This window comes from Bactrocera tryoni, chromosome 1 (genome assembly GCF_016617805.1).
Source record: "Bactrocera tryoni isolate S06 chromosome 1, CSIRO_BtryS06_freeze2, whole genome shotgun sequence".
In the NCBI taxonomy this organism is placed as follows: Eukaryota; Metazoa; Arthropoda; class Insecta; order Diptera; family Tephritidae; genus Bactrocera; species Bactrocera tryoni.
In genome coordinates, this window is record NC_052499.1 from 88,153,122 (window position 1) to 88,171,017 (window position 17,896).

The 17,896-nt window shown below is 40.3% G+C and overlaps 1 protein-coding gene across 2 annotated transcripts in view; it reads right to left on the reverse strand.

Annotated features, from left to right (window-relative positions):
• LOC120770465 overlaps nucleotides 1-17,896 on the reverse strand; it is a 205,441-nt gene that overhangs the window by 152,617 nt on the left and 34,928 nt on the right. For both annotated transcript variants that reach the window (XM_040097973.1, XM_040097964.1), the window contains one exon: nucleotides 11,778-13,126. In XM_040097973.1, coding sequence (XP_039953907.1) covers nucleotides 11,778-12,219 — 442 coding nt within the window. In that variant the 5' untranslated portion in view covers nucleotides 12,220-13,126. The remainder of the gene's footprint in view (nucleotides 1-11,777; nucleotides 13,127-17,896) is intronic.

A 17,896-nucleotide genomic window follows, 5' to 3' on the forward strand; every position in this document is an offset into this window, starting at 1 on the left:
CATATAAGCTCCATACCAATGTGCTGAAATTACTGTTGGAAATATTTGGTCTTCATTAATATTCGATATAATTATAGTTCTTATCAAAACATTGGGTGGTCGAAAAAATCTTTTCGTATTATGTCAATAGATGTCGTTGCTGTCGTATATCTCCAGTGCTTCCAATCACATTGTATCATACCATATAGTGTTGGAGAGGAGAGATTTCAAGCTTCATTTGTGTCAAAAAGGGAAGAATCTTTAGCAAGCCACCAATGAAATTTGTGAAGTTTACGGAGACGATGCTCTATAAACAATGGTTCGCTCGCTTCAGTTGTGGAAATTTCGATGTGAAAAATGCTCGCTCTGGTCGATCTATCGTTGAAAACGTCGATGAAATTATGGAAAAGTTTAACCAGGACCGTCACATAACCAGCCATGGCATCGCTAAGGAACTTAACATTCATCATCAAACGATTTTGAACCATTTAAAAAAGACTGGCTACAAAAAGAAGCTCGATGTTTGGGTACCACATGAATTGTCTGTGAAAAATTTAATGGACCGAATTGATACCTGCAAATCTTTGCTGAAACGAAATGAATTCGCACCTTTTCTGAAGCGTGGTGAAGCTCAACAAATGGTCGCAAAACCAGGATTGAAGCCCCGAAAGCTTATGCTGGGTGTTTGGTGGGATTGGAGAGGAATCATCCACTATGAGCTGTTCCAGACTGGTCGAACGATTGATTCTAATTTTACTGTCAACAAGTGATGAGATTGAAGCAAGCAATCGAAAACACGGCCAGAACTGATCAACAGAAAGGATTCGTCTTCCATCAGGACAACGCTAGACCACACACATTTTTGATGACTCGGCAAAAACTGGCAGAGCTTGGCTGGGAAGTTTTGATGCATCCACCACATAGCCCTGACCTTGCACCATCGGACTACCATTGGTTTCAGTCAATGCAGAACTCTCTTGATGGAGTAAAGTTGCCTTCAAGAGAAGCCTGTGAAAATTACTTGTCGCAGTTCTTTGCCAAGAAAGAAGAAAAGTTTAACACTGATGTCTCTAGCGGAGAAATAGCCTAAGGTGATCGACCAAAATGGTATATATTTGGTTCATTAAAGTTCATTACAAATACATATAAAAAAAAATATGTTGAAGTTTGATTAGAAAAACGAAAAGACTTTTTTGACTACCCAATACTCTCAAGGAAGAACTTACTTTATTGGAAAACGGGCTCGATTGGAACCATGTCTGAATGACATTAGTAAGTGAGGCAGCAAGTACTCGGGGACTGTTTTAAAGGCATTTGCATATATCCACCTACATGATCCCTAGTCTCGCATTTCACATACTCATTGCAGAGACCATATTGAATTACTTTAGAGAAGAGTATTGACGAGTACATACATAATACTAATACAAAAGTCGTATATCACATTACGGGTAAGGTACGGGAGAATGGAAGTATGCATTTAAACTAGAGTAGGTTCGAGTGTCATGTAGATGTGTGAGAGTGCTGGAAACCGACTTCTGCTAATTAAAACTTTCCGCCCAATGCATTCAACAGAGGACTATTTCACCGAGTTGATATAACTTTTCTGCTGTGCCCAAAGGTACTAAAATTGTACAACAACAAACAAGAGCAAATGACACACAAAGACTACTGAAGAGCGAGAAACGGAAAGAGTGGCAAATGCAAAACTTTCGCACAAAACTGCGTTTGTCATGTGTCAAAATGGCTTCTGCCGAGTGAGAATTGCGCAAATACGCTTATGAGGCTAGAGCAAACACATAGCACACTAAAATTTATCGCTCCACTATTCTAAAGTGAAAAGTGCGTCGTTTACTTAAACTCCAGCAATTCACTTAACCACATGTCGCTTACAGTTAAAGACACGATAATTAAATCGGCATCTCCCCAATTATATTTTCATCAAAAACAGGCTCTTGTCTTGACGAGCTATGATATCCTTACCTCAATATTCCATTTTTTATTCTTTATTTAAATTAAAGGTTTTCCGCTTCTTCAGTCATCTACCTAGTTTGTAGGCACCCCAAAAGGGCTCAAAATTGCCTTTATTAGCAAAGTGGGTCAACTCAGCAACCACCATCGGAATAAATACCCAAATGCAAAGTTGGCTAAAAAGTATCTTATATGCTGGTAGGCTCCATCAGATACTGCCAAATGGCAAAAATAAATGCAAAGCTTAACCGTTACAACAGCTGGCACTGCCAGAAACTGAAACTGTTCGTCTGAATTGCCGTCAAAGTCTATAAATTGTGCATTGATTTATGCAAAATTCGCATGCTAATCCGACGCCAGCCGCCAACGGCCACGAAAAATTCAAAGCAACGGCAACATTTCCGCAACAATAACGACGATGAAGGACGTGCAAAAAAGCGCACGAAACAAGCATCGGCCCAAACAGAGCCAGTTGTTAGACAAGCAGAAATTCAAATTCGTTCAAGCATTCAACACAACCAGCGCGGAGGCCGTACCAACGCCCCAGCCCTTGCGCCCGCCGCTGCAATTGCGGCGTCCATTTGCTGCTGGCGGCACTTTGCAGTCTCAACAATAAGAAAACGACAACCAATGCATCACACGATGAAGTTATCCTTTTGATTTGTGTACAATGCAATGCGACACTGACGCATGACACACCACAAGCGATGGCGGGCGAGCAGCGGCATTGTCTGCAGCTACGAGCACAATGTGGCGCTGGAACCGTCAAAAATACGAGGATCTGCATGAAATGCGCCGAAACACAATGAAATGTATAAAGCAGTAAATGGTCATCGGCGAGAGACGGCACTACATAAATGATATGCCATAACCGGCGCTTGTGGCAGTTAGGAGCAGAAAAATAACGCTTCAGTGCAGCCGCTAGGGCACTAAGGGCGAGTTATACCAAACTGTGCGCAAGTCCCCGCTTATACCAAGCGCCTAAGAGGTTGATGGAGAGACGAGTTCTTCAGCCAATGGGTCACCACTCGGTGACGTGGTGTAACGAGTTTCTTGGCTGGTATTTAATAACAGTATTTGGTACTTGCTTATGAGACCCCCACGTGGCGCCAAACAAAAACCCCAGTTTTACCATATGCGGAGATCAAAAGTTCATTGTCTTGTTTAGTAGACCTTCTACGAAAAATTATTTTAAACTACTTTGGTGAGTGCTTATTAGAACTCTTATCGCTGTCCCGCCCGGTTGAACGGATCTTCAGACAACAAAAGCAAATAATGTCTGCTGCTGAGCAAACGAGACTCATGCATGCCCATTTGTAGTCATTCAGCTAAGCAAAATTGTATTGTAAAAATGCCGTTATTCCAGCATATCAACACTTCAGAACCCTTTCACCTTTCAACAACCTTCGGCTGGGTGTTGGTGTACGCAAACACAGGAAGCACGAGAAGGCACCTTAGATGAGCACAACGCCGCTCCCCCTCCCCACAGCCAGTTGACTGTGCGGATAATTAAAGGGGTGTAAATGGCTCGCTCCAGTCGCTGCAACTTATTCTAATGACTGCACACTTTACACGTCCATGCATATCACAATAAAGCGACAACAACAACTTGTATACAAAACAACAATAAACACTTGGCAATGACCAGCACACACCCACATACAGCAATTTAAGTCCACTTGCACAGGGGTATCGGAGTTGAGAGCAAACAAATACAATGGCCGCGCTGCACTCCATTGTTGGCCAGCCAACCCAGCCAAGTCAGCCGGTGAGGCAGACAGAAGAACGTGAAAAGAATATTTGCACAATAAACACGTGACACAAGTGTGTTACATTCCTAAGCGCATGTGTGTGTGTAGATGTGCAGGAGCAGTTTGCAAGTATTCGCTGTTGATTGCGATGCACTTACACCCTCTTCGCTGCATTGGTGGCATGCGTGTGTATGTCGTTCGCTGTGTTTGTTTTTCCTTGTGTTATCCTTCGTTGCTGCTCACTTCAACAAACAACCGTTGCTGCAAATTTTATGTTTTATGTTTTCATTAATTCTTGTTTATCTGCTTTTAATATCCACTGAAGCAGTTTAGCCAACAACTGATAACTAAAGCTAAAAAGCATTAAACTAATATTAATTAGAAACTAACTTCATTATTGATTTAAACTTAATATGCAAAGTAGTTAATGGAAATTCTTATTCGCAACTCAGGAGAGAATATTTAAATAAGAAAGCTGTGGCGGTTGACTGGTTGATACGGGGCGATGCAAGCGTCCACACTTAAGACTTAGTGCGGCTAATTGCGCTAAAAAGTGAGTTGTGATGTAAAGACCACTCAACAAGCCTGTGAATTTAATAAAATCTGTACGTTTTATCCGCTCTAGTTTTTACTTTCAAAATGGATCATTAGGAGCCGTTAAAAAGATATGCAGTCTCAACTGATATATGCGCTCTGTAATGACCCTTGCTACGATACTCAAGGAATCATTTTCATAAAGTAGAAGTCATTTGGTTTCCCCTCTACTCCAACACCCTGTAGTGCAAAAACATCTAGAGCCCTTTCAATGAACCGAGGTAGGAAATTTACCAAAAGTCCTCTGCTGCGTATGAAACGACGAGGTTTCTGCGTAGCAACCAGTTAAAAACCGAAGAAATTCGTTGCCCAACCAATTTGAGCACCGTAAGTTGCGTTATTGTATATTTTGATTGGATATGAGTAGATGGAGTACGCAGCTAATTACTGTGTACTCATTACCATAAACCAAAACTAGACTATGAAATCAAAACAAACAACGAATATTTCATATAAGAAGATGGAATGAAATCTAGTCCGTACTCATTTCTAGTTGGGTGATAGTCTTCCAAATATTTGTACTGGTTTTATACATTACGACATACAAGTACTACTGTGCCCAAAAAATAAGGTGACATTTGAATTTAAACTGCGCGCGTCTAAATATTTGGAGAATTATTTTTTTGTTTAGGTTGGTAGTACTGTCAGTCATATTTATGTCAAATTTCACGTCAAAATATTCATTAGTGTTTGAGATATGTACGTGTCGTTTTGTGAGCTGCTAAAAGTGAGTTTTTCGTTTTTTGCGATGTCGAAATTTGTTGAGCAAAGAATTTGCATTAAATTTTGTTTACGGAATCAATTTTCTGCCGCGGATACGTTGAGGATGGTGCAGAAAGCCTTTGGTGATGAAGCTATGTCTAAGAAAATGTTTACAAGTGGTATAGTGAGTTCCAAGCCGGCCGTGAACGTGTCGAAGACGAAGAGCGTTCAGGGCGACCATCAACCTCAACCAACGAAGCTCTAGCATGTCGAAATTTTAATTTCAATTCTCCGGGTAATGGTAAAAAAATGTATTTTGCTTAGTTGGTTGGACGGTCCTTAATTAATATGTCAAATATGAGCGCGATCTGTTAATGTTATTTTTTCGATATTCGTAGTTTGGTGCAGCATTAATTTGTTCCGGAGGAGCAGACAGTCAATAAGAAGTTCAATTTAGCTACATTCAGGTGTTAGCGAGAAAACAGCCACCGAAATCAGCAGGAATTGGGGAAGAACAATTCATGGGTTTTACACAATAATTATGACCATCGCACCGAATTTAAAACCAAATACTCAATGACTATCTTCGATCAACCACCGCATTCACCAGACTTGGCTCTGTGTGATTTTTCATTGTTCTCCAAACTGAACTTGTCTCTCCGTGGAGTCAGTTTTCAGTCAATCGAAGATATAAATTGTTGCCATAAGTGTATTACTTCTGAAGGCGACAAAAAAATATAGATAAGTGATTAAAACAATTTAACAAATAAACAATTTCCTGGTACTTTTTCGTCAAAATGTATAATTCGTAAATTATTTTTCTATATTTTAACCAAAGCACTAAATATTTTTGGATTAAATAAGATTACTAAATTATACTTTCTTTCTACAGGAAAATAATTCTTCATACTTCATAAAACTCTTAGGATTTTCAATATTCAGAATATTTAAAACTTCTATCAATGGCGTCCAAATATGATTAATAGCGACGAATGTTATATGGTAGTATCTCCTAAAAGTGCTCAGCTATTGTAAATACCTGAAGGAGTGTGATAACTAAGCGACGGAATAAGCAAATATGAGTTTGACAGCAGCATGTTGCTGCCAGCAAAATTGTTTGACTCAGCGGTTATTTTCTTTACTCGCACTCTATAATCCATCATAACGCCCCACAGAGTCTGGTGCTTGACCAACAAGACACAACCAACTGCACACAGAATCAACTTCACATCACTTATGGTAGCTCAAACGTATATTTTTAGTTAAAATGACACTTCCTCCTTACAACGAACTGAAAATTAAATTTTTTCATTGTCACGTTGTTATTCGTCGTGACCGAGACGAGTGAGCGGGTTCGTCGATGTCCCCACAGGCTGACTACGTACCACGTGACACATGGACTTATTGGCAATATGTATGAGTATTTTTAGAAGTTGGCAGCTAAATAAGAACTCGCTTAGCAAACACACACACACAAAATCGGTTGCATGCAATGGAGGTGCTATAAATGTAAGGAACCTTGGACCAGCGTGCCGACAGACTGGGGCACCAAGTGTGTGTGTTGGGCAAACAGGCACAGCTTGCCACATTTTGTCGGAGGAACGCTCAGTCACGCTACAGAAAATTAAGCGCTTGAGTGAGCGACGGTGGACGAGCGAAATGTCGACGACCACACATCACACTTGCCTTGCAGCCGAGACACACGCAAACAAAGCAAAGTAACAATGCGAATTCTGCTTTGCTAGATACCTATGAATGTAAATGCCATGGAATTGTCTGAACGAACTGAGCTGTCAGTGGCTACTCAGCAGGACGAGGGTGCAAATCGGATGGGGCATGTGCTGAGTTGGCAGCAAATCCCACCGTCATCTAGCCACAATATGTTTCAGCAAAAAATTATAAATTATAATTTCATTTTTTAAAGCAACAACGTCGCGTGCTAACAGCCAATCCAACATTTTCGACCGACAGCGGCAATAAACGAATGAAGAAGTGCCCACGTACACTCGTATATACACACTCACCTACATTTTTTCAGCAGTCCAGGCCACTAAATTCGAACGATACACAGTGGTGTTGTTTCTAACATGTTGTTGTGTAATTTTGTGGAACGAAAAGCTTCTACTTTTTCACTACAAATTTTTGTTGCAAAGTAACAAAAACATTACTCATTTAACTTGATTTGGGAAGAATTTAGTAGAAGAATTACACACTAAGATAGTAAGATATCATTCTCCTCTGTCTATACCAAGGCCAATCCATCTGATGTATGCTAGTTTGTTTGTTCGATTCAGTGGTCTTCCGCTGATATTCTTATAAAAATTGTTATTTCAAATAATTTATAACAAAAAATTTATAAATAAAGGATTATTTAAATGACTTTTTGACATTTTCCTAGTTTTTGATCTTACTGCGATTCCTCTACGTGAAAAATAATTTCTCCAATTTTACTACTATTATTTCTGACTTAGAGTCTAAGACAAGACACAGTACAAACGAGCCATCAGTTCCCCCACACAATATGAGCGAAAAGTAAAGCGCCGTGGTAGAGCTAAAGCAGGTTATGAACGTGCACATCAGGTGGCCACCTAGCTCTAAGCGTATTATAAATGAGTATTTATGTGTGTGAAAGAACATATTCATATAGTGAGGCATACTTTAAGGCGTGTGGGTCGGTATTAGCGCATAAGAACTCTTGTGGGAGCGGAGGTTTATGGAAGATGAAGTGTTTCCTTCACAAATTACGGCAGTAGTTTCAGTAGCTTGAAGTAATAACAACAACGACTACAACAACAACAACAAGAGCTATACGACAACTCACTGCTGACACATTCGAGTATCAGGATTTGTACGTAAACAGATATGTGCAAGTAAGTCGACGATAGTTATAAATATTATTAAGTTGCCGAAGACATACAGAAAACATACAAATAAATTACGGTTTGTAACTGTATGTGTACTGTGTAGCAACAGTGTAACTAAAATAGATCAGGTTATGGGAAATTTCAAGTAATGTTTCAAGCTTACAGGGATAAATTAACTCACAGAGTTGCACTACCTGGCGGTGATCATAACATTTTCAAGACGATTTTGAATATCCTAGAACGTTTTTTCTCGAACCGGTATATGCGTTTGGTAACAATATCAGATCCAGAGTTAAACTGATAAATTCCATTCAGAATGTCTAATAAATAACTTTTTCCTTACTTCTTTCTAAATTGTCATGGAGTGCTAAAATATACTATATAAGCCGGATTTTATCAATTTCGACAAGTCCTCTCCTTTATTTGAATTTTATTTTGAGTGGCTTTGTGGAGCTCCCGAGCTTTTCAATCCGATACTGTGCTCGTTTATGCGTTAGTTGCTATCCACATGTATGTATAACGGAGGTACCCATGGCGCTGTGGCAAATGCGCGCAATTACGTGCTGTGGCACCTTTCTAATCCACTTGTCAAGTAAATATTAGTAAGCGGTCCGGGCTCAAAAAACAAGGCGCAGTCAAAATGCCAACAGCAAATCGTCGACAAATAGTTCAAATGCTTGTGGTTTTTGCCATAAATACGGTACTCTTAATACAGCTATTAGTCACTGCATAAACCGCTACACATTTATACCGCAATCCAATACATACACATGTGTAGGCAAGTATTTCAATATATACGCTTACAAATTAAGCAGAAGAATATACATACATGCGTTTCCTCGTGAGCGTTCAAAGCGTGCGTGAGCATTACAACAATCAGTGATTTTATGAAATCTGGAATTCTTCATGGCGCTCCGCACGACGCAGCCGTCGTGTCAATTGGTGAGCCCAAGGCAGGAACTGGTGAAAGGGCACATACATTTGACGCATGACATTTAGCAGGGAGAGAGCTGCAAGTGTGGAGGACACTTGCATGGGCTTACCCTAGGCATCCAAAGAAAATTTAAATTTAATATGGTACAAAACCCCACTGTCAGTCAAACATGCGGGCTTTGTAATCACGATTTGCACACACACTTACTCACTCGCTTTGTTCCGGTGTAGTAATTACATAAGTCACTAGTTTCAAATCAAGAATCAGCATTCAGCGTGGAGTAAGTATTCCCCATCCTCACACAGCGCAGATAATTAATGAAGTTATACAGCGAAATGGAATTTTGTGAAAACACGCGACTGCTGTTCACATTCAGCTACCTGCTGACAACGGTTGTTGCGGGAGACAACTGTGGTTTCCGCATATCCTTATATATAGATTTTTCAAAGGAATTTATGAACAATTCTCAACCTTCGCTTTACTCTTTTAAGTAGATGTAGTTATTATTACCTTCAGGTTCCATTTCTAACGGAAACAAATGGTGGGTAAAAACGTCGGGTTGCGCCTTCAGAAAAGTCGTAAAATTGTCAAAATTTCCTTAATTTCATATTAACAAACTTCTGCATGAATTATGCTTAATTACAATTAAACATACCATATATACAAAAGATGTGCATGTATGTTCCTATCACTTTTAGGGTAGGGCGCAGCAAGCATTCAGTCATATTTTTTTGGTTTGCATTTAATGGCTTTTTATGTTCAGCCGCAGATTAAAGCTAATTTATTAGATGGTTTAAAGCTTAGTCTTATAAATAATGATATTTGAATCAGTTTAATAAGGAATAACAGAGTTCAAGTTCACCAAGTTCTGATGAGTGTCGGTGATTGAAAACTGTAGAAATTTGTTGACAAAAAAGTGGCTGGATGTTTTCTGTCCATCTGTTCAATAACTACTAGCCTGAGTAAAAATTGAGATTTCTTGATCAACGGTACACATATTCCCTGGCGCCAAGGGCGCCATAACTAAGCTCCACAAGTCTGGTACTTAGTACAACGAATTACATTAGTGACTGGCATCTAAGGTTGAAATTTTTTTTTAATTGGAACTGGCTTCGTCCTCTAGTAAGTTCAATGCACATATAGAGGGTTTAACCGGAAAGTAAAAGGACTGATTTTCTTCCGCCGCGGCTCTACTTCGGAGCGTGCGCGCAGCGACTGGATTCGGTAGAAGGCGGTCCAAGCTAACGAACGAACGGTTGGTCAGTTGTCAATGAGCACCTTGAGAGTGAGAACAAACATTTTCGCGCGACGTGCTTCTGTGAGTGGTATAAGCCGAAAATACAGCGTTCGTTAGAGCAGAGGTACGCGATTAAATTCTGGGTGAAACTCGGTAAATCTGCGGCAGAGTTGTTTGAAATGATCAAGCAGGCTTACCCAGATGTTACTTTAGGAAGAAGTGGTGTGTTTCGGTGGCACCAGGCCTTTTTAGAGTCAATCTCCTCGATGACAGGGGATTCAAGCAGCATGCTCCTCGGCTCTCAAGGCTATTCCGGAGAATGCATTGCAATGGAAATCGCTCTGGCAGCTCTGCATCGACACAGAAGAAGCCTACATATTTTGAAAGTTCTTAAAGAATTGTAACGATTGGTTCAATTAATTTTTTTAAATAGGCTAAGTCTTATTACTTTCCGGACAATGCCTGTATTCTAAACCATTCAAGCTGAAATAACCAAATTTGTTGGGGGCTTATCTTTTTGGCATCTCTACTTTCCCTGTAAAATTGGGTGAATTCGGATTATAACGTCGCACACTGCCTATATGACGGGTTTGTTAGAAACTACTAATATAAATATAAAAACGACAACCGAGATGGTACGAAAGGACTAAGAAAGAGCCAGTGTTAAATTAAATGATGGGGGTGGCACTCATTTAAAATTCCATCTGATTCTTTCACTTTCTATCTTGTTGTAAATATTTCATTACAAAAATAATTATGTAACTGTATTAATGATATGCAGACCTCCTCAGCCATAACTTCAATTTTGAGTGTCAAATTGAATATTATTGAATATATAAATTTTAAACTCGCGCAAAGAGAAATTATTGAAAAGAACATCTAAAGAATGAATTTCGAAGTCAAGCTCTTGTGTTTCAAGCATTTGTTATTTTTAAAGTATTTTGGCAGTTGTGCCTCTCTTCAACGTTGTTCAATTTTGATGATGATGGAGGGGGGTTTCAGTATAATCGCTTTTGAAACTCTAGCCAGTGCGGGCGTTGTAATTCACTTATAAAGCGCAGACACTTTTTGTCAACCTTAAAAACATAATTTGAATAAAACAGCAAAAACCGTTATGTTGGCGCAAATTAATTTGAAAGTAATGACAACGCCAAGACCGACAGCCCAAAGCGAAAAGGCACAGCGCGAAACGCCATTATCATTCGCGTACAACCAACTCAATAAAATTATGTCGGCTGACCCATTTTGCCCCTTTGTCAATGCGTCAAGCGCGATTATGCTTGCTCTCTGTGTTTTTCCTGTGTGAAGTCTGCTGTAATTGAATACTTTCCACGCGCCAACAGCACCTTTGAGGGGACAAGAGAAGCCGCGTCGTTTACATGATTTCAATTAAGCGGAATTCTACATTGCAAGAGGATGTGCTTATGTAGCTATGCGCCGACGAAGAGTGTTTGGCATTGAAATTAATATGAAATGACTACATTACAAGTGCTGCCTCTTGTTAATGTGCGCCCCCACCAACGTGCAACGCTGTTCTTGTTACGCTTAATTTAGTTAATTTTTTGCTGCGCGAAGCCACAAGAATTGTTTGTTCAATTGTTCAGCTGTGTGTGCTTGGCCTGACCTAGAATTGCGCGGAGAAAGTAATAACGGGAGCTGTACAAATTTCCTGACAAATGAATTAAAAAAGATAGCAACAACAAACAAAAGAGGCGAACTCATAACAACAAACTGCTGAGACTAACCTGGATCATCGTCATCATCCCAATCGATTTGGCCGACGCTGCTGTTGAAATTCGCTGTGAACACCAGCAACGTCACAAGGCCAACGATGCAGTGGCGCCAGCCGCCCCAGCTTGAAGCCGCCAACAGACGCGGCAGCGCCTGCTCCGACGTGGCAGCGCTTTCCTTGCTGGCGCAGTTGTTGTCGCCGCTGCTGCTGCCGATGCGGGTTGTTGGCGCTACAGTTGTTGTTGTTGTAGATAACGTTCGCAACGCAGCTTTACATGTCAACGGCATTGAACTGCATCTGCTTGGAGCCGCGTTTGTGCAAGTACTCCCGGCCGTAGTTGTAGCGTATGCTGGCACTATTGTTGTTGTTTTTGTTGTTGTGACACTTTTAGTATGGTTACGGCGTAGCGTCGCCACCGATAATGGCGTTGCTCGTTGCACTTTTAGCAAATCCATTGTGCGTTGTTTTGTTGTTGTTGTTGTTATTATTGCAGCGTACACTTTGCTCGACTTTTATTTCGAATTTTTATTCCTGCACACTCACTATACCTGCGTCGAACATTATTCTGTTTTTCCGTTTTATTTTCACTTTCCGCTTTCGGCTTACAGCCTTCGGAAGTTGCAATTTAATTTACAGCGTCGAAACTTGTACACAACTTGGAAGCGATACGAATTCACGAACGTGTATCTCTAAGTGCATTTGCTTACATACATATGTGTATATGTATATATATATACAGTTATCGTGGTGCTTTTAGTTGGTGCTGACTTTGCGTTCAATTTGCAGTTTCAGCTCGCAGTTCGCAGTCTGCACTTTTGCCTCGCGCAGCACTCACCACGCTCTAATGAAGCGATTCGGCTGCAGCGCGGCATACAACATAGCAAATGACCGGCAGGCGAAATCGGAAGCACCTTGGAGTCCGTCTACGCTGTGTTTCGCTTAATTCAAACTAATTTTGCTTCTGCTTTTATAGCCGGTCTGCAGTTCGGCTGTTGATTTGTCTCAGAGTCTTCTTTTTATTTTCGCACTTAACTTTCTTACGCTTTTGCTCGTTTGACGCAATGCTATTCAATTAACAACTCTGTGTGCATATTCTCCTCGGTGCATATCTCCGCTGCCCTTAGCCTCGCTAATTAACTTGTTTTTCTAGCTCTAATTTCCGCCACTTGCGTGTGCATAGCACCCATTTGTTAAGAAAAACTTTCCTTCTTTGTTGGCCTTTGAAATTCTTGAAGGATGTTCGTACTTTTTTATGTATTCATTACAGCATTCGCTCGTGTATAGCTCCTTGCTAGTCTCGCGGTGCTTTTCAGTTATTTATCCAAGCCCATTCACAAATTCCTCAACGGTACTTTTAAAAATCTGCAAGAGAAACAAGAAATTCGTGAACAATTCTGTGAAATGTAGCAACAATAAAACATGCGAGCAAAATAAAGACATTGAAGCCGGAATTAAATTAATTAAAATTACGGTAATGCCACGCATACAATTACATGCTGCTTGCAAGGAGAATAATTTGTATCCCGAATATCTTCGCACGGCCACACACGTGCCGGCAGAAAGGAAAGTAGGAAAAAGAAACGCGAAAAAATGTCTCGAAGCAAACACAAATGCCGCCCCACACAGCGTATTTGCCCAGCGACTCGCTTTGGGCCTAATGAGCTGACTTATTATTGGCAGTAGGCAAACGTTCGCGCCTAAAATCACGCCATAGCACAGCGCCAGCCAGCATTTGGACAGGTATCTTCTATGTATGTATACCATTTCTTTCACAATATTATCAGGGATTGTACACCTAGTCCTTCCCGAATTCATTTAAATTTCAGTCGACAAAACTGTTGTGTGCTCAGCATACGCTTTGTGAGGCACTGCGACTGTTTTTCGCCAATTATCTAATGGTACCAAATCAAATTTGTTAAACAGGTCCACTTAACGGCAGCAATGCAACTGATCAATGGCCCACTGACAACGCACAGGTGCTCGAGCTAAAGGCAAGCACACCAACAGTTTTTGAGCTAACGAAGTGCTGGTGCCAGGCAAGTCGACAGAGTAACGGCTGACTAACCCGATTTGGCTTACAAACTGCGACCAAACAACAAAGATTTGAGAAGGCACAACAGAGTGCAAATAAAACCGCACACCCTCACACCAGCTCAGCCGAATCCGGAACTAAGTTCAGCATGTGTGCCTCAACACAGCCGCAACGCGCTCAAAGTCGAAATCTTAAATGAACTTCGAAAAGCATGTGGACTGCCAAAATAAGCACGAAGGAAAGTACAACCCATATGTATGCCGTATGGATGTATGTATACAGGGCAGTGAGCTTAAAACCACACAAAGTGTCGAACAGAAGAAAGCTACCCCCACCTTTTCGTACGAATGTCAGGAATTAATGCAACATACTCACACACTTATATTTATACATATGTTATACTTTACAGTTTAATGTTTGCCTTTTACAGAACCTGGTGCCATTTTAGAGGGCGCAAAGTCTCTTCAGACTCCTTACAAGAACATAACGGTTCCCGAGGTGCCGTCAGAACAGACCTTGTTGACTTTTCTGCACCCAATTTCTACCTGAAAATATTTGTTTCAACATATTTTGTATTCCGAGTATAGTCTAGTCATTCTAGTCCACGAACTGTCCATCCACTAAATGTAAGAGTGCATATTTTACGTTGAATACTAATCATAATCCAATTTCTTATAAAATCCCAAATATTCTCCAACAACTGCTAATACACCGAGAAGAAATGTGCTTCTCAAAAAATACGTGTTTGGTTTAGGGGATCCCAGTCTCCGCAGCTCTCATCCTACATTGACTTAAGAGGAATGTGCCCTGTTCTTAAGCTTGCTCACGAGCACTTTACGCATACACAACTACTTTTGCAAGTATGCGTATTTACCCGTCTGTCCAATTTCACTCCTAATAAAGTTCCAGACCGACTGATTGTGTGGGCACTGGCTGAGAACTTGTGCGTCGGACAGCCGTTTGGCTGACCGAGTTCGGCTGAGTTATTTGCACAGTTACCGCAGTTGTTGTTGTCGCGCTGTGCAGGTGCCAACTGGCAAGCGTGGACACACACAATCGTAAATACACACACACACACTTCATAGAGTGTGTATGCGCCGTATCACAAAGTTTCTGAGAAATGTTCATACCCACACATATATAAGCAGGCACATATGCTTCGAAAGCAAATATGTGGCAGGAGCGTAGTAATTTTTCTCACAGTTTCGCCCCCAACAAGCACCGGCCGCCGTCCTTGCGTTCCGAGTGTAAGTTAAAAAGCTCCTGTTGTATTTGTTGTGGTTGCCACGTAGTTCGTGCACAATTCATGAACTGCACTCGAGTGTGCTAGCAGTCATATATCATATTTGCACTAGGTGCCCCAATTTCAAACTTTCCAAATTCCCATCCTCTGCCAAACACTCGCCCAGAGCACAAAACCTCTTGCGCTCTTCATACGGACCCCACGCCACCCTACTTGAGGCAATGCAGTTAAGTGCTTGCACACACATATTCGCTGCTGAATTTACTTTCTTGGCTCCCACCCTCCGGAGGGGAGGGCTTACACACACATTCAGTTTTATTTACGACTTCAAATGGACACCGATCTGAAGGATATCGGTTGGGCAAATGTTGTTAACTAAATACAAAAGTTACACAAAATAAAGTAAGCAAACCGAGGAACGAACGAAAACTAAACTATTTTTATTGCACTTAAATGAGAATATATGTAGACACCCAGCAAACACCGAAAAGTTTCCGAAAATGCCCTGTTGTTTGTTCATCGGTTCAGTTACAAGAGACAGTAAACGACAGCAGCTCGGACGAAAATCAAGAGCCGTGAAAGCAGCTACATAAATAAAGTGAAAATAGGCAAGACTTTTAAAATTTGCCTAAAACTAAATTTTTTTAGACCACAAAACGAGCTCTGCTTTTGAAATATTCCATTTGATGTCCATTAACGACTGAATCTATAACTTCGTGAGCAATGCAAGCGATCAATGTTTGTTGGGTATAACAATGGCATTTTCATGCATACATGTGAATGAGTGTGTATAACAGATTTGTAAAAAATAGTGGATTTTGTGAACTTTAATCTGTGCAGGTAGAAAGTTCGAAAAGTAGGAAAACAGCAATTGGTTTTTAGATAAATTTGTTAAAAGTCGATAGCTTTTGCGGTTTAGCTGCAATATAAATTTTGCTAATTGCTACAGGAAAACTTGTTCGTCCGTAATTGAAAATATTTATACCTGAGTATGAGCAGAGCAGTGTAAACAAGTAAAGTGTTTTACATATATCTACTTTTTTCTTGAGCACTGAGGTAGGATCCAATTTAATATAGATATCTGCTTTGAGGAGATCTGACTTTTTAGCAACTTTCTTTATTAATTTAATTTTCTTCCCGATGATGATAATGTAATTGAGGTCGGCTCGATCGAAAACCGGTTAAACAGTGTAAAATAAATTATAAGAAGTAAGAAAAGTGTTAAAATCGGGAGAAGAATTCTTACAAATAATAAACCAATAAATAAAGCGAAAGGAATGATGGAAATAAGCAAATAAACAACTGAGTGATACTGGTGTGCTAAAATTCGCGTCAAGCGCAGGCATCCTAAACGAATAATACTCCTCTTGGACTCTCTTGGAGCAAGTGAACTCCATCTCGTATCACAAAGGACACAAACTGGTCTATGCATGGCTTATTGGTCTACCAGATTAAACTAACCTAACCTGATACTGGTGTAGTGATTAGCAGATGCTGTACCACCCATAAATCTAATTTTTGTCCAACAATACTACGTTTTTCTTCTAGTCAAATCTCTAGTTTCAAAATATAGATCTGATATTATTTCCAACGTGGCTTTCTTCTTAAGGACAGCTCATTTGTCGGAACCATCGATGTATACATTGGCGGATTTAGAGGGGGAAGGGGGGAAAGGGGGAAATTTAACGCCCAATCAAATTTCAATTTATAATTGGGATTTTTCGCCTATGTGATATTCTATCTCTAACTCATTCACTCAGCGTAATTCTTCAGAAAGAATCGACGGATCTGACAAAGGTATCAAATATGATAGATACGCTGCTTGTAACGTTCCGAAAAAAAATGGCGGCAGAACTGAAAGTTGAAGAAGAAAAACCAAGAATCTACGGCCGACAAACAATACGCGAAAATTTTTGGTATGGAATAAGGGTCTCAGTATACATTCTACTGTTACAATCGGCGAAAATTTGTAGACGCACTTTTCTAGAGAAGTATTGCATGGATTTCAACTAAGTTTTCTACTTCCGGAAAACGTATGTGCTATGAGAACCAAAGAATTGGAAAATCTTTTTGACTGCTTGATAGCTAGCTTCAAATGCCTTTTGAATAATGACAACGTCGTATGACGTTTGAAGGTCAAAGGTAAACTTGATCACTGGCAGTGCCATTGGGGGCAGAAATAAAAGGACAACAAGTTACCGACTTCTGTATTAGAAACGTTGAAGAACTGCGATGTGGACCTATACCCCACAATTCATAATTTTTTTCGCATATTCCACACACTTCTTGTGACGAATGAGAGCTCCGAAAACTCTTTTTCGACTTCCCCCCATGTAAACTTGGCTGGAGACGAACATGCTTCAAGATAGATTGATCAGCCTGGCGTTGCTGCACACGCATCATGACACTGAAGTCACTGCAGAAGAAGTTCTCGAATGTTGGTCCACATCACTTTTTTTTTGTAAAAATTTTCTTTCAATACGCGAACTGACTACATGGCAAAGTATGTATGTCACCCGAATACGAAGGATTTGAGGTGTGCCACCTTATAACTAACAAGTGCTTGAATTGAACCAAAACTGTTTACAGAAAATATCGGTCAATAGATATATGAATGAAATTTGGATAGAATCCTTTGCTGACAATGTTAATTCTGTGTAACGAAAATGTGTTTAATAGGGTCAAAACTTCTCTGAGCCCCCATTTACCTAATGCAAAGATTTTCGATCTTCCGGGTGATTTTATATCGCATATATCGGCCACTATGTGAGTAACGTAACTTAATAAAATTGAGAGAAGGTGTTTTTCTATCAACGATACACATTACACACATCTAGGCACACTAGATTGAATAAAA